This window comes from Hyperoodon ampullatus, assembly GCF_949752795.1.
Source record: "Hyperoodon ampullatus genome assembly, chromosome: 14".
Lineage (NCBI taxonomy): Eukaryota > Metazoa > Chordata > Mammalia > Artiodactyla > Ziphiidae > Hyperoodon > Hyperoodon ampullatus.
Window position 1 is genome coordinate 31,055,161 of NC_136927.1, and position 24,532 is coordinate 31,079,692.

Consider the following 24,532-nt stretch of genomic DNA (forward strand, 5'->3'; position numbering starts at 1 on the left):
TGCTCTCCAGAAACCAACCATGGCCACCACGTAGGGTGAGAACCCCTTGCATAGAACAGGAATCAACAATTAGCAGGTTGCCTCCCACTAAACCTCTAATGCTCTCAGCCCAACATCAGGATCTTTTCCCTTTTTTTTTTTTTTTTTAAGATTACAGAAAGGTTGAGAAGTTTTGGAAACGTTTCCAACCTTTGCACAATGATGGGTCTAAACAGGAAAATGATGACTGAACGGGGGTGGGTGCATAGGTCACAGTAGAAACGGGAGGACCCCAGAGCTGGGGTCACACGAGGCAGCAGGGCACACGGAGGGGGGGTGGGGTAGATGGGGACCCCTCACCCCATCAACCCTGATGAGTGGCATCCATGGCCACAAAGGACCAGGCACCCCCCACTGCCTCGCTCCACACATACCATCTGCCCATAAATAGTCTCTGGCCTCAGTTTGCTCATCTATAAAATGGGAATGCTGATGACCAGACCAGCCCCTAGATGAACGTGAGCCCTCAGGAACACAGGCCACTTCATCTGAGGAACGTCCTACCTGTCCTTCCCATCTCTTGCCCTTGTGTTTCCTCTCTTTTCCTTATAGATTTGGGCCTTGGAAAACCAGGCTCTGGGCAGAAATGGAGGAGGAGGTGAGGGCAAGAAAAATCTCTCAAGAGTGTCAGTCCTCTTGGAAACTTCTAGAGTTGGGGAGGGTCTCCCCTCTCCCTGATTCCCAACATCTAGGTAGACAAGTGAGACACAGGGGCTTGTGGAAAAATCCCGAGTGACAAGTAGGGTGAGTCACGAAGGGAACAGGCAGCTCCACAGGAAGACTCAGGGGCCCCTTCCTACACCAAAGATAATTAAAATGTGCCCAAGTCAAATATCATTTATCTTTAAGCCCATAAGAATTCGATGGAGCAGCACAGACCACCGGGGTCAAAAATTCCGACTCTGCTGTGTAACCTTGGGCAAGTTTCCTAACTGCTCTGTGCCTTGGTTTCCTTCCACAGCTGTAACATAGGAATAATAAAACCACCTACCTCATGGGGTCATTGTGAGGATTAAATGAGTGAATAAGAGACAAAATGCTTGGAAGGTATCTGTGCATTATTAGCTACTAAGTTTGGTGGTCATTCAATTAGACATTTGGTAATGTTGATTTGGGGATGGGGGTCTTTCATAGTTCCAAGTCGATAAAATTTTTTCAGGTCTCAAGATCTTTTTGAGAGCCTTTGAAAAGCTCACAAGCCTGAAATCCGGATCTCAGGGGCCCAGTGAACAGCTGGACTCGGGGAAGGAGCCGCAAGCTTTCCCCTGCACAGCCCTCAGCCGATGGAGTTAGGTCCTCAGAGGTTCCCCTCCACGCTTGGGGGTCTCTCTACACCCCTCGCTGGCCTCACATCAGCAGGTTCTGAGGCTGGGACCCCAGCCCTGCCCAGCACCCCTCCACCCCCAGGAGAAAGGTACCCAAGGCGCATTGGAATGCTAATTCCAGCTCTCAGCAAGAGGGTCCCTGTGTGGGGAGGGAACAATGCCTGTCTTTATCCGGCCAGGTCCTGCAGCCTCCAGTCTCCCGAAGCCCCCGTGGGAACCCTCCAAGCTCCCCTCTTAATCGCCTTCTTGGCAGACGTCCCCAGACTGAAGCACGACAAGTCAGTATCACAGGGATGAGCTGAAATGTCGCCATCCGTCTCTCAATGGGGACCTAAGACAGCATCAAGACTACCCAGCCCACCAGGACCCCCAGGCAGCTCCTGGCCCAGCCCCCGACTCGGGGAGAGGCCCTTACCAGTTGTCTCGGCATTTGAAAAAAGAATGTTCCCAGAGTTCCATGAGCTCATCTGCAGAGAGGCCCCGGAGCTCAGACACCAGCGTCAGGAACAGCTCTGCGGCCTGGAAATCAGAGGGGAAAGTGTGAGAGGCCCCAAGTGCAAGGGTCACCTCATCCGTCTCCTTGCCTCCAGGCATGGTTGGGAACACTAGGATCTCCTGCCTACGGTGTCACAGACCCAAAGAGATGAGGCTGCTCGTCTGGGCTTCCACTGAATCCCAGCTCCTGGCACACAGGCTGGCCCATTTTTTTCGTTAATTTAACAAGCATTTATTGGGCACCTACTACATGCCAGGCATGCTTTAGGGGCCAGGGATGTGCAGGTGAAGAAGAGACATGGCATCTGCATTTGTGGGCTTTATGCTCTAATAAAAGCTCAATACATGTTCACTATGATTATAATCTAGTTATTATAATGAGTCAGCATATTTCACAAAGTTAGTGAGATAGCCATCTTTTCTAATATTTTTAATGAAAAAAATATGTGAACGTTTTTCAGAGTTATGAGCAGTGATGACTAATCAACAGGAGTTTGCAGTTTTTGCCCCTTGTCTGCAGGTCTGACCAGCACAGTCACCAAGTCTCCAAAAACTCAAGGAAATAAAGGACTCTATTCAGAGCCCGCACCTCTCGGGTTTCAGGAGATGCTTGGTTTGGGATGCCGACCCCACATCCTGCCTTCCCTCCCCCGTGCCTCTTCAGTCTCAGATTCATTGCCTCGGCCCGAGCCCAAAGCCACAGAAAGAGTGACGAGGTACTGGCTTCCTGCTGCACTTGGCCAAGGCCAAGAATGAGCCCTCACCCCACCCAGCCAGGGGTCCACTATTGCTGGGATGGGTTTGCCTCACCTCAGGCCTCCTCTGCTCTGAGAAGCTGGGACTGAGTCCCCGTGCACAGAGCTTGACCTCAGCAAGACGCAAACGTGAAACAGGCCCCTCACAGGCCAGCTTAGCCCACTCTCCCCTCCCTTCTCACCAGCATGTCTGCCCCCAGGGTCTGGACAGCATCCCCATCGTGTGCCTTCTGCTGGTGGAGCCAGTGGGGACCCTTCATTCTGCCTTTACTTCCTCACGCAGGACACACAAGCAGCCCCCTGTTGGGGCCGACCACCACCCTTAGAGTGGCCCTGACCAGCATCGGCCTAGTTTGGGGCACCTACCCCAGGAACCCTGCCGCCTTCCGGACAGGCTCATGTGCATTTCCCTCCAGCTAGTGGCTGCCTTGCCCGGGCATCATCTGTGATTCCCTAGACTCGGAACACATCTGCTTCTAAGACCTCCAGCACGTGTGCAACTGCCGGGCCTGTCTGGGCATCCGCTCAGGAGCATGCCTCCTGCTCTGGGAGGCCTCAGGCTGCAAGTGTTGGCTTCAGGACCAGCTTTCCAGAGCCAGACACAGCAGGAGGGGGCTGTAGCAGCTCATCCTGGAAGGCTTGCGGGTGGAGGAAGGAGGATGTCATTCCTGCCTCCTGGGTGAGAAGCCCGCCCCCACCATCGCCACTAACAACATCTATGCAAATGATAATAACAACAACAATTGTTACTTTGTTTGGAGCCTCAGCTGTGTGCCAGGTGCTGTTCTAGGCACTTTACAGGCACCATTTCATTTGACCTTAATCCTGTGAGGGGCCGTCATTATCCTCACTTAACAGAGAGCACTTAGGTCAGGTGCCAGTGGACACAGAGCTACTAAGTGGCAGAGCAAGACTTGAATCCACACTCTTAACCAGAGTCCTACACTCAAGGCCATGGGGAAAAAAAAGCGCCAGCCCTGTTTGCCAGTTTCCCAGGTGCGAATACTCCCACTGCAGCCCGTCACCAGCGGCCCGTGTGCCAGCACTGAACGCAGACGTGGGAGTCACTGTGCAGAAGCACAGCACTGCGTCACAGTTCCACCCTGCAGTAGGTGCAAATACCCTCCAGTGCAAAGATAAAAATGTAGTAAAATAACTAGGTAGTGACGATTTTGAGTATTCATTACCTCTGTTTAGAATATGATTCATTTTCATTGTAAGTCGGTATAACTTAGTCTTAGTAATGTCCGTTTAACAACCAGTCTGCAGGATTTCTGGGATCTAACCATTGGCTCTGGCAAATCGGTACAAGCCAGCCTCGCACACCACCGTCCACACTTCGCTGTACACAGTCAGTGCTGAATCAATATCTGTGACTTGGGTGTCCTATTATGAGGAACCCGATGGTGGTCAGGAGCTGTGCCCTCCCCAGGCGTCCTCCCTGGCAGCCCTGGGAGCGGGTGGGGCCCGACCCGCCTTGCTTCTCTCCCCATCCTCTCCTTCACTCCATCAGGCTCTTGGCCATCCCAGCCCGCTGCCCCCCACGTGGAAACTCAGGGGGCCTCTCTGCGGAGGGTCTGCTCTCTACTGAGTCCTGGGTCCTGGTTTTGTTTCCAGACTGAAAAACCAATCTTGTCTCCTGCCCATCAGCAATGGGGAGGGGCAAAGGCATTCTTAGCTGAAGCCCACGGGGTCGGTCCCCCCGGTAACCGGCGGGCCCTCAGCCCTCCCGGGGAGGCCAAGGCACTGCTCGATGTGCATGCACCAAGGCATCCCTGAAAAGCCATCTTCAGGAACAAGGTCCTTGGTAATTCACCCCCAGCCCAGGGGACCTCCCTAGTGGGAACAATTTGCTTCCTTGTTAGCACTATAAATACAGGACAGCCGCCCTGCACCCTCTGGGGCCGGCACTGCCAGTCTCCAGGAGGGGAGACACAGGCCCACGGCACGCCTGGCCCCGAGCCACCTCTGCCAGGAAATGCCCAGTCAGGGAGCCAGACGGGAGGAGGCAGGTTAGAACACAGGATGTAGAGCGGTGGTTCTCAGTGGGGGTGACCATGCTCCCCAGGGGACGCTGGCAGCCTCTGGTTATTGTGACTGGGATGCGGGTGATGCTGGCATCTAGTAGGTAATGGTCAGGAATGCTGCTGAACATCCAACAGTGCACAAGGCGGCCCAAAGAGTCAGGAGTGCCAGGGTGAGAATCCCCGCTGCGGGCTGGGCTGCCTGGACTAACAGTCGGCTCTGTCAGCCACTAGCTGGTGGGCTTGGACCACACCTCACAGGGCTGAGGGCCCTCTCCTTGGGGCTGCTCTCTGACCCCCGTGAGGCCCAGGAGATCAAGGATTCCAGAGAGCAATGAGTATGGGCCTTGGCTCCCTCCCGGTCCCTGAAACAGTAAACAGCCAGCTGCACACGTGTCTCTGCTATACACACGCAAAATGTATCGTGTGTGTACATGTATGAGTGTTCAATATGCATTCAGTATGTGCATATATACTAGTCTGTATTTACTGATGACATATTCAACATATTTTATGCATATTCAACATATTCTTAGGTATGTTTTTTTCCACGTATATCTGAATCTGATTCTTCTCCCCACCCCCCTGCTATCACCCCAGACCAAGCCTCCTTCACCTCCTACCTGTGTTACTGTAACAGCCTCTTAACCTGTCTCCCGGCATCCCATTGGCCCTCAGTCTATTCTCCACCCTCAGCCAGAATGTCAGCATTGAAATGTACACCAGATCACAACACCCTCCAAGGCTCCTAATTTACCCTGAGTAAAAGCAACTTGGGGACTTCCCTGGCGGTCCAGTAGTTAAGACTCCACACTTCCACTGCAGGGGGAGGGGTTCAGTCCCTGGTCAGGGAACTAGGATCCCACATACCACACGGTGAGGTTAAAAAAAAAAAAAAGAAAAGAAAAAGCAATCTGGGTGCTCCCCTAAGGGGGCGACCCTGTTCCCTCTCACCCTCCCACTCTGCTCCAGTCACAAGGCCTCCTTGCCACTCAAACTGGTGCTGAAACTCGCTCACTGTGCAGCTCCTGCCCTGGAGCACATGCTGGGCCCGCCCCCTCTGGCAGTCCCCCCGCAACCCCTATCCACCCCACTCACTCCTCACCTCCTGGTCCTTACTCAACATCACCTCCCCCGTGGGGCCTTCCCAGGCATCCATCATTTACAACTGCATCCCAAGCCTCCCCCACCTGCCCCCTTCACCCCTTTTCCCCTCTCTACTTGTCTCCCCAGCCCCCTGGGGCCCATGATCCCAGGCGCAGTGGGACCTGGCTCTGCTTCCTGCATCTGAGCAGGACACAAGGGTCTGAGCCATCTCAGCCCAGACCCCAGGGACTGAGGGGTGCTAACCCCAGTCTGGATGCCCCCAGCCCTGTTCTCTTTTGAACTAAATGCTTCGCCTCACACAGCCAGAGGCATCCATGAGGGCCTCTGGTGCTGAGAATTCCAGATGGAGACATTTTCGGCAGTAAAGGCACTCCTGGATCTGAGGCTGTGGCTGGACGGGCACTGGCCTCATAACATCCTTCTCCACTGACTTCACGTGAGCAACACCAAGAAACACAAAGCTCTGCACCCAGATGCCTGGTTCCCAGCCGAGACCTGCCAGGCCAGAACGTCAAAGGTTGGGGTCTGGGCATCCATATATCTGACAGGCCCCCTACCCAAGTGCTGCCCAGAAAGCCGAGCTTCCGGAGGGCAGGGGGTGTGCCTGGCACCATGCCTAGAAGTGGTGCCACACCCAGCCCTGTCCACGCCTGGAACGACCTATTTCTGTCCAGCTGGGCACATGACAGCCCCCAAGTCCTCGGTCCTATGAAAGCAGCCAGTGAAACAGGCATTTATAAATTTGCGTCATCCCAAATCAACAAGCAAGTATATTTTGAACCCTCCCAGGCTGTTGTGGGATCAAAGAAAAAACACCCCATGCTTCTCTCCTCGGCACACAGGCCCTGGGACTTGAATCAGAAAAATCCCAGCATCTTTAATGCCTTCCAGGAAAGGCTAGGGTTCTCATGTTGAAGTCATTAGCAACACTGAGATGGGCAGAAATAGTGGACACAGTGAAAGTCCCCAAAATGTCACTGGTGACATCCAGCTCTAAGCTGTGGATGGCAGGGATGTTACAACAAAGATTACTATGTGTCTAGAATGTTCTGGAAGGCATCCTGACCACGAGGCCCTGCAGGACCTGACCCCACTGGTCCTCACCATTGAGCTCCAGCCAGGCTGAGCTGCCTGCTCCCCAAACACGCCCACGAGGTTCAGACTCAGGACTTTGGCCCTGGCCAAACCCTCTTTTTGGAGCACTAGTCCCCTGGATCCCCAAGGGACCAGCCCAGGTCTCAACTCCAATGTATCCTGCTAGACCCCTGGCCTAAGGTGGTCACAGCCACATCCCCGCTCTGTTCTCTCAGTGCTCATCAACAGCTAAAACCCTTGTACCTTTGCAGTGGTTACCATCCATCTCCCCCACACTGGATTTTAGGCTCTGGGAAAGCAGGGACTATTTCCGTCTCATTCATCATAAGGGCACAGAGTAAGCCCCTCATCTTGCTGAACAAACCGAAGAGTTCACAGGCTAAGCAAACCAGGGCCCTGCCAATAGGAACATTGCTCCTGTGACGTGGAAGGTCCCATCAGAAGGAGAACGTGGGAAGGCAGCCTCCACACGGAGCCCAGATGCATTATTTTCTTTCCCCAGGAAGGGCGTTAAGCCTTCCTCAGGGCTCTCCTCTTACAGGCAGGTGGAGGGCTCTGTCTCAGAACAGAACAGGCAGGGAGAAGGCACATCATCACAGCATGGCCTTGGTACTCTCAGAAACACTGTCATCAGTCACAAAGGAGGGAACCAGACAGATGTCTCAGAGACCTCTGAGCCTCTCTGAGCTATGAGACCTCGACATCATGTCCACCCCTTGACTTTAAACAGCTGGGAATTCCAGGGAAGGCCTGGGCCGTGTGTTTTTGACTTGGTGGAAACTCCTCAATGCTGAGGCTTGGGTATGGCTGGAGATTTCCTGAGAGATCTCTAGGACAGGCCAGGTCCAGAAGGTTAGTCTATGAGCCCAAAAGGACCATTTGCCCAAAGACAGACAGAGGAGAAAAAGGCCTCCTCTAAGCTCATATCCAACCTGCACGAGGCCAAGGCTTGCATACACCAGCTAGATTTCTTCCCCTTCTTTGCTTTCACAACCGGGCATAGTTGTGCAGTGCACAACCTACCCAACAGTACACAGCAGTCCTGATACTGAACACCTGAGCAAGTAGACCGTAAAGGATCTGGTAGGAAGAGGAAGGTGTCCCAGGGAACCAGGCCCCAGGCAGACTCTGGCCTGTAGCTGGAGAAGCCACTTACCTCGAAGCTTGTGGTCTGAGCCAGGCACAGCTTCCTCACTGATTCAGCCACCATGGCCACCGTAGCCTGGGACGGTGTCTCCTCCCATTCGTACAACAGGCTGCTTGGGGTTAAGTCTCCATCGTCTGGATCTGAGATGGGAAGTGCTGGCCAGGGATGACCACGTGGGGGAAATGCCAGAGTGAGTAGAGGGACCCCTGGGAGCCACCCCCTCACCCTGCCAATGCTTCCTTCAGCATGTTTCTGGCAACAGGCGAGGGGAACATGCATAAGGAAAATCATGGCAGCGTTACTGCTAACAGCAAAGGACGGGAAACAGCCTACGTACCCATCAGTAAGGGATGGCCAAATAAGCTGACTCCAAAGCCCTCTTGGGATTGACAGAGAAAACATAAAAACTTCATCCATACAATGGAAGATTATTCAGCAAGAAAAAGAAATCAAGTTGTGACACATGCTACAACAATGCATGAACCTTGAAAATATTACGGGAAGTGAAAGAAGCCAGTCATAAGAGGCCCCATACTGGGAACTTCCCTGGCGGTCCAACTGTTAAGGCTTGGCACTTCCACTGCAGGGGCCACAGGTTTGATCCCTGGTCAGGGAACTAAGATCCTGCGCACCACACAGTGCGGCCAAAAAAAGAAGAAAAAAAAAAAGTCACATACTATATGATTCTATTAACATGAAATGTCCAGAATGGACTAATGTAGAGAGTAGATTCATGGCTGCCAGGAGCTGGGGGAACAGGAGGTGACAGCAAATGGGTGCAAGGTTTCTTTTGGGGTGATGAAAACGTAGTTAAAGTTGATCGTGATGATAGATGCACAACTCTGACTCTACTAGAAGCCATTGAATTGTTCACTTTACTTTTTTTTCTTTTTCTGGCCATGCCACGCGGCTAGGGGGATCTTAGTTCCCCAACCAGGGATCAAACCCAGGACCCCAGCAGTGAAAGCACCGGGTTGTAACCACTGGACCGCCAGGGAATTCCCTGAATTGTTCACTTTAAATGGATGAGTTGCACAGTATGTGAATTACATCTCAACTACAGCTGTTTAAAAAACGTATGTATGAAAAGCTCATTCCACTCAACGGTCCACTCAACGGGGAACCACCGGGTCCTGACACTAGATGTCCCAGTCACTGCCAGTGTCTGTGCCTGAGGGAGGGCTCAGGGGGCAGGTCAGCCTGGGATCTCAGCCTGGGCTCCGTGGAGCCAGAGGGAATGCTGGGAAGACCCGGGGCTTCAGTCCCCACCTGCTGGGTTCTCCCCAGGGTGGTGCAGGCAGGGAGTCTGTCCTCCGAGGCAAACATGATTCAACCCACCAGGGCTATAGAAAAGACCCCGGGGGTCCAAGTCCCAGCTCGGTCTCTCATTAGCTCTGTGACTTCAAACAAGTCATTTTACCTCTTGGAAACATTTTCCTTAAATGAAAAATACAACTAATAATAACAGTAACTTCCTAATGGGGTCATGATGAGAATTAAATCAAATAATCCACATAAAGCACTCAGCACAGATACTGGCCCACAGTAAATCCTTCCAAACTGTCAGCAATAAGAACTAACTACCCTTATTTCATTATTCAGGGAAATAGCCATTTTTCCATCATGGAAAACAAGAACAAAAACAAACAACTCTTTTCCTCACATGCATGCCTTGCTTGTTTCTTTCTGTGCGAAATCATAGAAGGGACCCAAGCTCCAGGGGATGCTACATGTGGGCAGGAACTTTCCAGAAAATCAGGAAACCTGAGTCAGTTTGCCCCCAAAATGGTCAGGTTGAAGGGTCATCAGATGTAAGGTGGATTCTCCCACAAAAGCTGGGAACCAGAAGATTCCATCTCCACTGAGGACCACCCAGGGAGGAGGCCAAGACCAAGCCTGGGCCCTGTGAGCCGAGAGAAACTTCCAGAGAAACTTCTAGAAAGAGAGGCTCACTCTCCTGACGATGGCCACTTTCAGAAACAGTTCAAGAGTGTCCAGGCTTCCCTGGTGATGCAGTGGTTAAGAATCCGCCTGCCAATGCAGGGGACACGGGTTCGAGCCCTGGTCTGGGAAGATCCCACATGCCGCGGCGCGGCTGGGCCCGTGAGCCACAACTACTGAGCCTGTGCTCTAGAGCCCGTGAGCCACAGCTACTGAGCCCGCATGCCACAACTACTGAAGCCCGCGCGTCTAGAGCCGGTGCTCCACAACAAGAGAAGCCACTGCAATGAGAAGGCCCTGCTCCCCGCAACTAAAGAAAGCCCGCGCGCGGCAACAAAGACCCAGCACAGCCAAAAATAAAATAAATAAATTTATTAAAAAAAAAAAAGAAAGTGTCCAGACAGGGACAGAGGAGTGGAGCCTAGGCTTGCTTGAGCCCCTCTGGCCAGAGCAGGCTGTGAGGCTCACCTAAGGGTCCCTGTGCCCACCCTCATTCACCTGCGACCGCTGGGTCCTGGGGCATCTCAGACAGCAGGGTGAGCGAGGAAAGGGTCCGCATCTGCACAGCACTCGCCTCCCCGGAGAGGGGCCCCACGGTGTCCAGCTCCATGCAGGACGCCTCCCCCAGCACTCCGGCCTGGAAACTCTGGACACAGGTCAGGCGGAAGGCCTCCTGGACCGTGGGGGGAAAAGGCGGAGGCTCAGGCCAGGCCTTGGCAGTGAGAGAACCCCCCCTGGGGCCCCTGAAACCAGCAGCAAGGGCCAAGGCTTGGGGGGAGCCCACTGGGGGCTGCCTTGGAGCTTCAGGACCCCCCTCCCCACAGAGAGAGGTGGAAGGCCAAAAAAAGCAAGAACGTGCAGTAAGCAGTAACCCCAAGGAGAGGAACGATAAAGCCTCAGCTGGAAAATGAATACCACCACCAGAGTCTGCAGTCCTGCATCAGCCTCTAGATGCTGAGGCTTTGTATAATCAGCAGTGATCATCCCTTATCCTTATACAGTTGCTTATTATTTACACGACACTTTCACCTGCAGGGAGCTACGGACCCAAGAGGAGGAGAGGGGAAGAGGAGAGGGGAAGAGGAGGGGAGGAGAAGGGGGGGTAGGGTGAGGGGTGGAAGGAGAGGAGGGTGAGAGAAGAAGTGGGGGGAAGGGAAAGGGCAGAAGCAGCGGGAGGGGAGCAGGGTGGTGGGCAGAGGGGCTGAGAGATGGAGGGGGGAGGGGAGCAGAGAATAAAGAGAAAAGGGAGGGGAGCTAAGGAGGGAGGAGGGGAAAGAAGGCGGCACGGCAAAGAGGATGGGAGGGTCGCGGGCACGGTACTCACCTCCGCCGCGGGCAGGGCCTGGGAGCGCAGGGAGGCGCGCACCCTGCGCAGGGAGCATTGCGCCAGGTCCTTGGTCTTGTGCAGCCTGGTTCCGCGTTGCTGGTACACGGTGGGACACCTGCCCAGGATATCCACCTGGGCGAGCGGAGCCCAGTCAGTCCCCTGCTCCCCCCTCCCTCGACCACCTACCCCCTCCAGGCTCGAACCTCACCTCCTCGACGGTCTGGGGGCTGCGGGTGCCCGGGCGACCCTGCAGGAGGCTCAGCACAGCGCGCTTCACGTTCAGCGCCCAGCGCGGCTCGGAGTGGCCAGGACACAGGCGTGCCACGCGCCCTGCGTGCAGGACGAAGCGCAGCGGCACGCGGCCCAGAGCGGCACTGCGCGGGGGCCCGGCGTCAGGGGGACCCCTCCAAGGTCCCCGGCCACCTCTTCCGCGTCAGGGCCAGAACATCCCTGACCCTCTTGTGTGCCACCCCATGGGTCAGTCCCATGGGAAGCACCCAGGTACCCCCATATCCCCCCCAAATGGTCTCGCTTCCCTCCTCAGCTCAGCTCTCCAGCTACTTCTCAAACTACACAGGAGGCAGCCAACTCTTTGCTCCAAGCTGCTCCCAACCTTGTGGCCACTTGGACAAAATGTACCTGTGTCGACCCAGCTTGAATGAACAAAAAGCTGAGCTTCCAAGGGCATCCTGCATTGCAAAACTTCTCATTTTCCCAGCTCACCAGGGAGGAAGCATCCCCCACTCACGCTGTATATGAGGAGCTTAAGGCTCAGAGTGGTAAGGTGACACTCAGGGCCACAGCTGGGATTCTAACCCAGGCAGGATGGCTCCAGAGTCACAGGTCTCAGGAACCCTGAGCTGGAAGTGTCTGAGACTCCAGTACTGTACAGAGGAGAAAATGGGGTGGAGGGAGCTCCTGGAGGGGATCACACAGCCAGTCTGCGAGGAGCTGGGACCAGAGCTCAGCCCAGTACTCTCTTCCCGCCACCCCTCGCCTGACGACAAGGAGCCTGTGTCTGGTATGGCCTGGTGAGGGAGGGGATGGGGCAGGTCGGGGGTGAGGGCTGGGGGAGTGCCCACCTTTGTGGACAGTGGATGGAGGTGGAAGAGAGAGGTGCCCCACGATAAAGGGGAAACTGCTCAAACCCCAAACCTCACCAGCTAGCCAGCAAGCAGAATCTTGAGGGATAAAAGTGGCCCTATTGAATCTCCCAGGGGAGGTTACCACCCCCTCTCCAGCTCCCAGTGGAGTCTGGGGCCCCCAACCCTACCCCCACTGGAGGCAGCCCCCAGGGCCTCAGGCTAGAGAAATGCTAATGGCGCCCGCCCCTTCCAGAATAGCTAGTGTCAGTCTGGTCTCTCAGGAGCTGACAGCCCTGCCCACTCGCATTTCTGATGAGGCGCCCAGGGACAATAGCCCAGGCTGTCCCCTCCTAGAAGACCACCCTAAGCTTTTCAGTAGGGCTCCATCTGACCCCTCAGCAGCATCCCCCATCCCTGTATGCCCACACAAAGGCTTTATTTTTTTAACAAATGAATTTGCAATAAAAAAGGAAGAGGAATCTGTGGAGATGGCTTGTCCTCAGGCTGGTGGCTGGACTGAGCTTTGAGGCCACTAAAGCCGCTGCTGGGAGCCCTGGGAAACACAGCCGAGGGAGAATTCCAGGCTTGGCTGAGTCACAAAGGGGAGCTTGGCTTGGGAAGGGGGAAGCTATGGGTCTCCAGGAAAACCCCCATCTTAGCGGGGGTGAGGAAGAAGGGCAGACCTCAACGGGTGCCCGGTGTCTTCCAGAATGTTCTTAAGGATGAAGGCCAGAGGGTGCTGGGCAGACACAAAATCTGGACATGCCGGGCGTGACAGCCAGGAACATATGGGGCGAGTTCCTTCCACCAGATAAGGGAAGGCCACCTGAGGCAATGTGGACTCCTTCAAGGCTCCCACATCACAATGGTCCTCATCAATGGTCTGGTCTGGGAGTTTACACGGTCAAAACAAAGGTGGAACCCTCTTTGAACTTCAGTCCAAGACAGCCTCTTTCTGCTGCAGCAGGGTCACCCGAATCGGGTTCTTCCAAAATAATTTGGTGCACCCAGCGCCCGGCAGCCGTTGGAAGAGGGCGCAGGGCTCACATATCCAGCCCCGTCGGGAGCAAGGCCCAGCGTCTTACCTCAAACTCTCTGACTCCTTCAGAACTTCCACCTTGGACCCCAGGATGGATGTCACCTGGAAGTGTTGGAGCTGAAGCAGAAAGCACGGAGAGCTGGTGACCTCTCCTGGGGAATTCCAGGACCGCACCAGCACCAGCACCACCTAAAGTAGTTCTGGGACCCAGCATGACCCACGTGGAGGGTTCGGCAGAGAGATCCATCCCTTGAGCGGAAGAGTCTAGTGTCAGGGTGGTAGATGCTGACTGTCTCCAGGGATAAATCATTCAAATAGCCAGGCACCTCTGCTCCCCACTCAATGTACAGAAAATTCTCATTAGCTTCTCGTTTTGCCCCAAAAGGCCCTGGAACTTTGAGTGAGAGATTCATATGGCTCCACGGTATAAACAAAACTAAGTTAGGATTGCAAAGCAAACCAAAAAAAAAGCTTTGTCATCTTGAATAAAAAACTTGGATGTCCCAGTACCACCATGGTTGCGCGTGTGTGTTTGGGGGGGTGAGTGTGTGTGTGTGTGTGTACTTATTGCAAAAGATGGGCTCTCTAAAGATGAATAAAATCACCCCTAAAACCTGCATCCCTAACCTGACTGGTTTCATTTTTTCTAAAATTAGAGTATTTTTAGAGCAGTTTTAGGTTCATAGCAATATTGCGGGGAAGGTCCAGAGACTTCCCGTATACTCCCCGCCCCCAGATATGCACAGCCTCCCCATTATCAACATCCCCACCAGCGTGGAACATTTGTTACAACTGATGCACTTACACTGACACATCATTATCACCCAGAGTCCGTAGTATACATATGGGTTCCTTGGTGTCATACACTCTATGGGTTTGGACAAATGTATGATGACACGTATCCACCGTTATAGTATCACATGGTTTCACTGCCCTGTGATTTCACTTTTTCAAAGTAACTAGTCCCCATTCATCTTGTCTAAAACCTAATTCCCCTGTCTCCTCAACACCAGCTCCCGTCCCCTGACAGAGGGTCTGTCACCTCCCCAGTAACCCAGGCTTGAAATCTTAGGGTGAAATACAGTTCCACTTGACACTGAGATGTGGTCCTGGACAATGAATCCCTCGGCCACATTACCAATACCGCTTATGTCTGACCACTTGCTTGAAAGCTATCCATGATAACTGTATTTTTAAAGCATATGTTTTAAAAGTTAAGTAGAGATTTTTTTTAAAAACCTACTGAACTGCACACTTTAAAAGGGTAAACTAGGATTTCCCTGGTAGTGCAGTGGTTAAGACTCCGCGCTCCCAATGCAGGGGCCCGGGTTCTAACCCTGATCCAGGAACTAGATCCCACATGCATGCCGCTACTAAGAGTTCGCATGCCACAACTAAGGAGCCCACATGCCGCAACTAAAGAGTCCATGTGCCACAACTAAGGAGACAGCAAGCCACAACTAAGGAGCCCTCAAGCCGCAACTAAGGAGCTCACCTGCCACAACTAAGGAGTCCATGTCCTGCAACTAAGAAGCCCATGTGCTGCAACTAAGAAGTCAGAGAGCTGCAAATAAGGAGCCTGTGAGCCACAACTAAGGAGCTTGCCTGCCACAACTAAGACCCGACGCAACCAAATAAATACATAAATACATAAGTAAATAAATATGAAAAAAAGTAAACTTTATAGCGTTTTTACAATTTAAAAAAAAACTAATTTTTTAAAAGGGAATGAAGTTCTGGAGACTTCCCTGGCAGTCCAGCGGTCAAGACTCCACGCTCCCAATGCAGGGGCATGGGTTCGATCCCTGGTCGGAGAACTAAGATCCTACATACCGTGTGGCGTGGCCAAAAAATTTTTAAAAATAAAAATATACACATTGAATTAAAATACAACACCAACATATTTAAAAAATAAAGGTGGGGGCGACTTCCCTTGTGGTCCAGTGGGTAAGACTCCACACTCCCAATTCAGGGGGCCCAGGTTCGATCCCTGGTCGGGGAACTAGATCCCACATGCGTGCTGCAACTAAGAGTTCACATGCCACAACGAAGAAGCCCGCATGCTGCAACAAAGACCCGGCACAGCCAAAATAAATAAATAAATATTAAAAAAGAAACAAAGCTGTAAAGTATCATATCAAAAAAAAAAAAAAAGAGGGGGTAATGATGTTCTACTACATGCTGCAATGTGGATGAACCTTAAAGACCTTATAAAAGGTGAAAGAAGCCAGACACAAAAGGTCACAGGTTGATCATGAGTTGTTTGTGATAAGTGACTGCACTTACAAGAGACACCTGGAATCGGCAAATTCACAGGGACAGAAAGTAAAATAGAGGTTACCAGGGGCTGTGAGAAGGAGAAAAGGGAAGTTAGTGTTTAAGGGGTACAGTGCTTCTGTTTAGGATGATGAAATGTTCTGGATATGGAGAGTGGTGATGGTTGCACAACATTAGGAATATACTTATTGCTACTGAATTGTACACTTGAAATGGTTAAAATGGTAAATTTTATGTTATGTACATTTTACCACAATAAAAAAAAATTTTTTTAATCAAAATAAAAAGAAGCCAGGCACAAAAGAGAACATCCTGTATGATTCCATTAAAGAGAAGTTCAGGGACTTGCCTGGTGGTCCAGTGAGTAGGACTCTGAGCTCCCAATGCAGGGGGCCCAGGTTCGATCCCTGGTCGGGGAACTGGATCACACGTGCCACAACTAAGAAGCCTGCATGCTGCAACTAAGAGTCCACATGCCGTAACTAAGAAGCCCGCATGCCGCAATTAAGACCCGGCCGCAGCCTAAATAAATAAATAAATATTTAAAGAGAAGTTCAAAGACAGGCAAAACTAAGCTATGGTGCTAGAACTCAGGAGAGCCTTTGGCAGAGGTGACTGGAAGAGAGAATGAGGGCGGTTATGGGGGTTTCTTGATCTGGGGGTGGCTACAGGGGAGTGTTTAACCAGTGAAATTCATTGTTCTCAATACTTATTTTCACCCTTTTCCCTCAAAAATATATTTAATTGATTGCGTCCTGAGTGGCTGTAAATTTTCCATTTATGCCACAAATAGATTTTTTTGTTTTTTGTTTTGGCTGCGCCACGTGGCTTGTGGGATCTTAATACTCCAACCAGGGATTGGACCCGCGCTCCCTGCAGTGGAAGCGCGGAGTCCTAACCACTGGACTGCCAGGGAAGTCTCTGTGCCACAAATCTTTGAAATGAGCCAATTCTTTCTACCCTTGCCAACATTAGACATTATCAATTTTATTAATGCTAAAAACAAAGGAAACAAGCAAATAAAACCGCAGTACATAATTTGCCTTGTGAAAACTGGCCCTGCAGAAAAAACAACTACTAGTGTTTTGATAGACATTAAAGGACAGCAAAGACTAGTAAAGTGGCAGCTCTGACCAGGACTAACATTTTGGATAGTTTAAGAATTCAGAGGCAGCTCAGAGCCACCCAATAAAAGACCCCATCCGGAGGTCTACATGAAACATAACAAAAGAGTTTGGGTTTTGTTTTTTGTTTGTTTGTTTGCCGCGCACCACACAGCTTGCAGGATCTTAGTTCCCCAACCAGCCCTGGCAATGAAAGCACCAAGCCCTAAACACTGGACAGCCAGGGAATCCCCCAAAGCAGTTTTGAGAAACTCTTGTCAGCAAGTGCTCCAGCCAGTTCAAAAACGCTTCCCAAGTAGGACATAAGACTTTAGTGAAAACTAAGAGACCATTTAGGCAGGGTGGGAGGGTTTGTCCAGGAAACACATGAGAGTCATCAGAAAGGGCACAGAGAAGAATGGGCAGGCATTTCCATTTGCAAGAACATGGAGGAGCTTCAGGAAAATCTTGATGAAAAAGAAACCTACAACCACCAAGAGAATCTAGCTCATAATTCCACCTTGACTGAAGCCAGTACTAACACCACCACTGCCCAGTATAGGCATACCTCGTTTTATTGTGCTTCCCAGATATTGCATTTTTTATTGTACAAACTGAAGGTTGCATCAAGCAAAGCTATCAACACAATTTTTCCAAGAACATTTGCTCATTTTGCCTGTGTCACATTTTAGTAATTTTTAAAAGATTTCAAACTTTTTCATTATTATTTTGTTAGCATGAGCTGTGTAAGTGATCTTTAATGTTACTATTAGATAGTACAACTCACTGAAGGCTCAGATGATAATTAGCATTTTTTAGCAATACAATACTTTTTATTTAAGGCATGTACTTTCTTTAGACATCATGCTATTGCATACTTAACAGATGACAGTATAGTGTGAACATAGCTTTGATATGCACTGGGAAATCAAACAATTTGTATAACTTGCCTTATTTCAATATTTGCTTCATTTCAGTGGCCTGGAACCGAACCTGTAATATCTCCGAGGTGTGCCTATACAAAGGAAACCAGGGGAGGCCTGGAGGCCCCAACCAGGTCTTCGGTGTCCACCCTAGTCTGCTCCTTTGTCTACAAGACCTTAACTTGCTTTGACTTTGCTCACCCCTGGGACTTGCAGCTTCCCCATTTGTGACCCTCAGTCCTCCCAAGGACACAGCGTGTCCCCATCCTGTGGCTCTACTTGCTCCAAGAAATACCCTTCACTCCTTCTTTAACCCCCGCTCCTCCCCGCACTGGACCTACCATGGTATCTCCTACAACCAAAATGGCACCATGTTCCCATGTTACTCTAGAGCCCTCACTCGCTGAATTTGAGATTCCTCAGAAAGCTCCTCTCCATTTATCAGACAAATGGGAAATTTCAGGGGCTGTGGTTTCCCCTTGGCCCTCCCCCATGTCAACATGACCTCCTGGTTACCCAAAGATACTCACCCGTAAAGCCATCTGGCAGGGGCCAAGCACATCAAGGGTGACCAAGCCTTGGAGACCAAGGCCACTCCCTTCCTCCTGGGCCCCCTGCAGGCTGGTGCTGGTGTTGGTGGAAAAGTGATAGGTGTATCTGGTGCCCAGGGGGAGGTGGGGATCAGCTGAACCTGGAGGGCAGAGGACACAGTGTCACCTTGACAGTCCGAAACCTTTTGAGACTCAACTCCACCTGGACTACTTAGCCATCCTTACTGCCACCTCCCTCTCTCCTTTGGTCTATGAGCTGCCTGCTCCCAGCTCAGGGGAAGGCTGGGTGGCTGCAGACCCCAAGAGAGTGAAGGAGAAAATAAAGATAATAACAATAAGTGCTTAATAAATGTTACCCAGTGTTTCATGTTCTAGGCCCTCTTTATACACATCAGGGTTTTTCAGCCTCGGCAGTATTAATATTTTGGGCCGTATAATTCTGTTGTGCACTGTAGGATGTTTAGCAGCATCTCCAGCCTCTACCCACCAGATGCCAGTAGCACACCCCAGTTGTGACAAGCAAAAATGTCTCCAGAATTTGCAAAATGTCCCTGGGAGATACAATCATCCTTGTTGAGAACCACTGATCTATTTTATATTAACTTATGGAAGCCTCATAACAACTTTGAGGTGGGCACTCTTATTTTCTCCATTTTACAGAGTTGGAAACCAAGGCTCAGAGAGGTTAACTAACTTACCCAAGGTTGCACAGCTGAGATCCAAACCTTGGCAGTCTGATTCCTCACCTACTGCCTTGGTGGTTATCAGTGGGGGCAGGAAGTGGGTTGGAGAGATTATCCTGATCTTTACAGAAAACAGAGCTGTAGGGCTGGCCAGTCTGGAGGTATTGGAGGTAGTGGGGAGGTGAAGTAGGTGCTCTGGGGAAGATCAGATCTAGGGAGCAGAGTCTGTGATTCATTCTTTCTTTCTTTCTTTCTTTCTATTTATTTTTTTAATTGAAGTCTAGTTGATTTACAATGTGCCAATCTCTGCTGTACAGCAAAGTGACTCGGTTAAACATATAGAGATTTTTACATATTCTTTTCCATTATGGTTTATCAGAGTCTATGCTTTTTAAACCTTCTATTTAGACCAGTGGACCAATTGCAAAATACTATTAAACTATTAATTATGACACCTCACCCTTTTCCTGGGCTTGGAATTGAATTAACATATTCATGTTAATTTCTTTGTGCTCAAATATAACCACATCTCACATTCCCAAAAGGCTTCTTTCCGAACAATTTGCCCCAAGTTTCTCTAATCTACTCTACCCCAAGATGCAAAAAGAATCACTTGGCTGAAGTCTTTTACTCCACCTGGAGACCACAAAGTATGAGGAAAAAGCCCAGGGGCCTTAGGGCTGGGATGGCTTAAGGCCATTTTAACCTGAGGGTGCTATTTGCTTCTCTAAATGCTGGTGACTTGGTGGCCTTTGCAGAACGGGTCTTGCTCCTCCCAAAAGGGCCTCCCTGGGAATGTAGCCAAGGCCCTCTGGGGTTGTCCCTAATCACACCTGGCAGTGGTCAGCTTCGCCTCCTCAACCACCTACCGGCCCTGTCTCAGGTTCAGGGTCACCAGAAGTGTGATAAGGTCTCCGGAGAGACTTGCTCACCTGAGCACGAAGTCATGCAGGAGGCCGCCTGCTCCACCAGCGAGTCTGGAATTTCTGAAATCACAAATCAGATGGAAGCAGGGCAAGGCCAGGAGGAGGCATGCGACAGCCCCACCCCATGGGCCATTGACCTGCTCTTGAAAGAGGTCATTTAAGGGTCCGGGGGCCAAGGGGACAAAAAGAGATCATTCCAGCTCTCCTCTCTCTCATGGGGCTGGGAGTGACTCCCTGCCCCGTCCCCACCCTGCTCTTCCCCATCTTGGGCACTGGCATCACCGTCACCCCATTGCTAGAGCTGGTACCTGGGAGTCGTGTGTGCTTTCCCTCTTTTCCCTTATCATCACCCCAAGTCCCATGTGTCAGCAAGTGCTGCCAATTCCATCAGGTCTCCCTCCCTCCCTCCATCTATCCCTCCCTCCCTCCATCTACCCATCCATCTCCCCTCTATTGATTCCTCCCTCCCTCCCTCCATCCTTCTCTCTCTCCATCCCCATCACCATCACTCTAGGCAAAGCCACATCTTCTCTCACCTAGACAACTGCAGCAGCCTCCTAATTATCCCCCATGTCCACGGTTCATCCCCCACAGTTAGTCATGTTTTAAAAGTCTAAATCCAATCACATCACTCCCTGCTTAACAGCCCCTAAGTCTCCCGCCCTACCCACCCCAACCCATATGCACTCATAATAAAATCCTTCCCATGAGAGCTGGCCTCTGTCTGCCCCTCTGGCCACATCTCACCCCCACTCCTGACCTCCAGCCATGCTGGTTCTTCTCCAGCTCAAGGCCTTTGCACATGCTGTTCCTTCTGGCCTCAACACTCTTCCACCTGCTCTCACATCCTAGGCTCCTTCAGGCCTCAGCATAAACATCTCTCCCTGGCGACTTCCCTGATGGTCCAGTGGCTAAGACCTGCACTCCCAATGCAGGGGGCCTGGGTTTGATCCCTGGTCAGGGAACTAAATCCTGTATGCCACAACTAAAGATCCCACATGCCTCAACTAAGACACAGCACAGCCAAATCAGTCAATCAATCAATCAATAAAACATCTCTCCCTCCTCACTTCTCAGTGTCTATCTCTGATACAGACCTGGTAGTCTACCTTAGCATCCTATTCTCTTCATAAGGCTTGTGAAACTTTAATGATTTCATTATTTTGGTCACCTTTGTCAAAACTGTATCCCCCAGCTCCTGATCCCCAGGACAGACTGGAATGATTAAGTGAATGAATACAACTAACACTTGCACAGCAGTTACCGTCCGCCAAGCACTGTTCCAAGCAATTTATACATTAAACGCCTTCAATCTCCTGAGAATCCCCTGAGGTGAGGGCAATTATTACTCCCATTTTACAGATAAAGACACTTGAGGCATAGGGACTGAGAGCACACAGTTAGGAGGGGAGCCAGCGTTTCAACCCAGGCACCCTGAGTCCACAGCCTTAACCACTGCATTATCATGAAGTAATGAGTGAGTGAGTGAGTGAATAAAGGAACAGGTGAACCAACAAAGGCAAGACCGAGAGGCTACAGCAGTAAAGGATGGTTGTCTAGTTTGGCTCCCCAACAGATCTCGTAATACCTCATTTAGCCACCATCTAAGCTGCAGAACAACCAGAGTATGAACAGAACGGCCAGGGACCTCCTCAGGCTGCTGAGGACACTCTGCAGGGGATCCTCAGGCCACCTGCCTGGGAAGGGTCAGCATCTCTCCATCTGCCTGTCCCAACCTCACCTGAAAGCCTCCCCATTTCCACCTACTGTCACTCCTCATTTGTCCTTCCTTCCAACCACACGCCTGGGCATTTCCTGGGCATCATCCATACCCTTCCAGAACAGCCTTAGCCAGGGGTCCATCTGCAGGCATTTTCATACAATGACTTTCCAATAATACCATTTCTATCCTCAAAACCACCCCACTGTGCCTCAACTGGTAATCATTACACATGCCAGCCTGTTTAATCCCTTAAGAAAAATACACTTTCCCAGAATGGGGGGAAAGTGCATTTTATACCATTCCATTTAAACCCTTTGAGATAATAGAACATGTTAGGGTATTCGGCAGGGTTTTTTTTTTCCCCCGAATGTTTTGGCTCATCCAACAAAATGCTCTTTGCATTAAAGTAGAATATCAATGGATAAAATCACATTTCAAAGACATTTAAGTCAATCAGTCTCCCTTTCAACTTTCTTTCAACTCTGATCACTTGGACCCTGGGTGTCAGATTGAACATGTGTGTGCATAATCTTTAAACTCCCAGTTGTGCACAGACCCAGCATTCTGGCTTCTTTGCTCCACCGATAACCCCTACGTCTGCTTTTCCGCCCTGCTATGCCGAGGGCAGTGATGCCTACAAGCCCAGGTCCACCACAAGCTCCCAGGAGTAAAGTGTGTTCTCAGAGCATTCTGCTTGAACCAAGCCTGTTTCCCTTCCATTTCTCAAGCACTTAAAAAGACATATCTAAAGTTTAAAAAAGGTTTCAGAAAAACAAAGACTATTCAATGATCCTACTAAATAAATCAACCAAGGAGGGGAAAACAGTGAGCGCCGGGAGGTAATAAATCTTCCCATCGCCTCTAGGGAGAGATCTGAAACAGACTGAAGTTGATGTCATCTCATTTCAGAAATGAAATCAAGTCTCATTTCAGCTTTCTCAGGTGTCAGTTGTGATCCCCGTTCATTTATATATCCAGCCAGCACAAGATTCACTAAACACCAGCTGTGTGGAGGCAAATAGGCGAAAATACAGTGAGTAAAACAGCTGTGATCGGACCTGCACTGTCTGGGACAGTAGCCACCAGCCACGTGTGAAATGTGGCTGGTGTTATGAAGAAACCTTTAATTAAATTTAAATTAAAAACTGTGCTCAAGTCAGTTATTGGAAAACTTTTAAGTATGTTTGAAACAACTTAGTATACAAAAGTACTTTTTCAACTTGAAATTTTAAGAAATCTAGAAAGAGATCAAGTATTTGCAATGAAAATTTGGTATCCAAATTGAAATATGTTCTAAGTATAAAGTATACACTGGGTTTCAAGGAACAGGAAATATATCTTGTTAATACTTTTTATATCAATTACATTTTCTAATGATATTTTAGATGTATTGGGTTAAGTACAATAATTATTAAATTAATTTCACTTGCTTTTTTTTTTTTTTTTTTTACACTTTTTAAATGTGGCTGCTTGAAAATTTAAAATTACATATTGGCTTGCGTTGTATTTTTAATGGATAGCACTGTCCTGTACCTTCCTGCAGTAAATAGACAACAAATTAAAGTTCATTCCACATTGTTACCCTGCATCGGAGTATTAGTATCCCTGCAGACAGCTAAGCATCCCTGCACCCAGGCTCAGGGAGTCTGGAAGTCAGCGTTTCCTCACTCAGGATTTCAGATCTGGTCTCAGTTTCCAGAGGATGTTGGTGAAAGTTGGGAGTGAGAGATGAGGAATCCACCTGTAATCTCTCCCTCCTTTTCCCCATGAAAGGCAAAACCAAGGGAGGCAGCAGAAGGACAGGTAAACATACACTTGGCTATAAAAACACTGTCCCCAGTGCATCTGGGCTGCCGCCATTCCACCCCGGAAGGAATAAGGTTGCAGCAGCTTTACTTACTCCCTGAAGTCGCGGCCGTCAGCACCCAGAGCAGGACCAGACCAAGGAGCCCCATGGGCGCTGGCACTGCCGCTGGCCCGAGGGAGACACAGCCAGCCTCTCTCTCCAGAGCGGCTCAGAGCAGCCCCGAAAGGAACCTTCTTTCCCGAAGCGGAGGGCTCAGCTTCAATTCACACTCCCAGCACAGGAGTTGGGGATGGGAAGGGGCGGAGGTGGCTTCCAGGGTGAAGACCCAGCCAGTCAGGAGCCTCCAATAAAGAGCTTAGCACGGGGAGGGAGGGAGGGGCTTCTGACCAGTGAGGGGGAAAAATCCCTTTTCAGTCTAGGGGGAAAAAAAAAGGTTTGCCTCTTCAAGCCTTGGAAATGAAGCTCTCAGGGCAGAAGGCAACGTAGCATGGTTTGCCTTTTTGTGTGTGTGGTCTAATAGATATAACATAAAATTTACCATTTTAAAGTGGCAATTTGTTGGCATTGAATACATTCACAGCACTGTGCAACCGTCACCACTATCGAGTTCTGAGGTCTGCTTTTGGGCTTGTCTTTCCCAGCACTTATGGTGGGCAAAGCAAAGAGAAGGGCCAGCCCAGCCTCGGAAACGGCTCTCAGCAGCTGAGGGGTGTTTCAATCCTTCAGGCCCAAGGCCTCCCTCCTGCACACATTAGGACCACCAGCAGAGAAGGGGCACAAGTCCTCTAGGAAGCGGGGGGAGGGGTCCTCTCACACGTGATCCCAAGCCCCACATCTACCTGCACCCTGTGGTGTTCAGGCTCCAGGCAGCCGAGTTCCTCAGGCATCACCTCCGTCAGCCCCTGCAGGCCTCGTGGACCAGCCCCTCCTCTTAGGCACCTGCTTCCCACAATAAGTGTGTTTTTTTATAAACCACTTTATTGAGATAATATATCACACAATTCTCCCATTTAAAGTACACAATTCCATATGACCCAGCAATCCCACTATTGAGCATATACCCTGAGCAAACCATAATTCAAAAAGAGTCATGTACCAAAATGTTCATTGCAGCTCTATTTACAATAGCCCGGAGATGGAAACAACCTAAGTGTCCATCG

The 24,532-nt window shown here is 50.5% G+C and overlaps 1 protein-coding gene across 1 annotated transcript in view; it reads right to left on the minus strand.

Annotated features, from left to right (window-relative positions):
• LOC307063034 (uncharacterized protein) overlaps positions 1-24,259 on the minus strand; it is a gene marked incomplete at both ends in the record, with an annotated part of 141,439 nt that extends 117,180 nt beyond the window's left edge. The window contains 10 exons of the mRNA XM_079719028.1: positions 1,780-1,883; positions 7,997-8,127; positions 10,427-10,598; positions 11,244-11,387; positions 11,464-11,629; positions 13,426-13,496; positions 18,213-18,373; positions 19,849-19,902; positions 23,466-23,537; positions 24,187-24,259. Coding sequence (XP_079575154.1) covers positions 1,780-1,883; positions 7,997-8,127; positions 10,427-10,598; positions 11,244-11,387; positions 11,464-11,629; positions 13,426-13,496; positions 18,213-18,373; positions 19,849-19,902; positions 23,466-23,537; positions 24,187-24,259 — 1,148 coding nt within the window. The remainder of the gene's footprint in view (positions 1-1,779; positions 1,884-7,996; positions 8,128-10,426; positions 10,599-11,243; positions 11,388-11,463; positions 11,630-13,425; positions 13,497-18,212; positions 18,374-19,848; positions 19,903-23,465; positions 23,538-24,186) is intronic.
• Between the last annotated feature and the right edge of the window lie 273 nt (positions 24,260-24,532).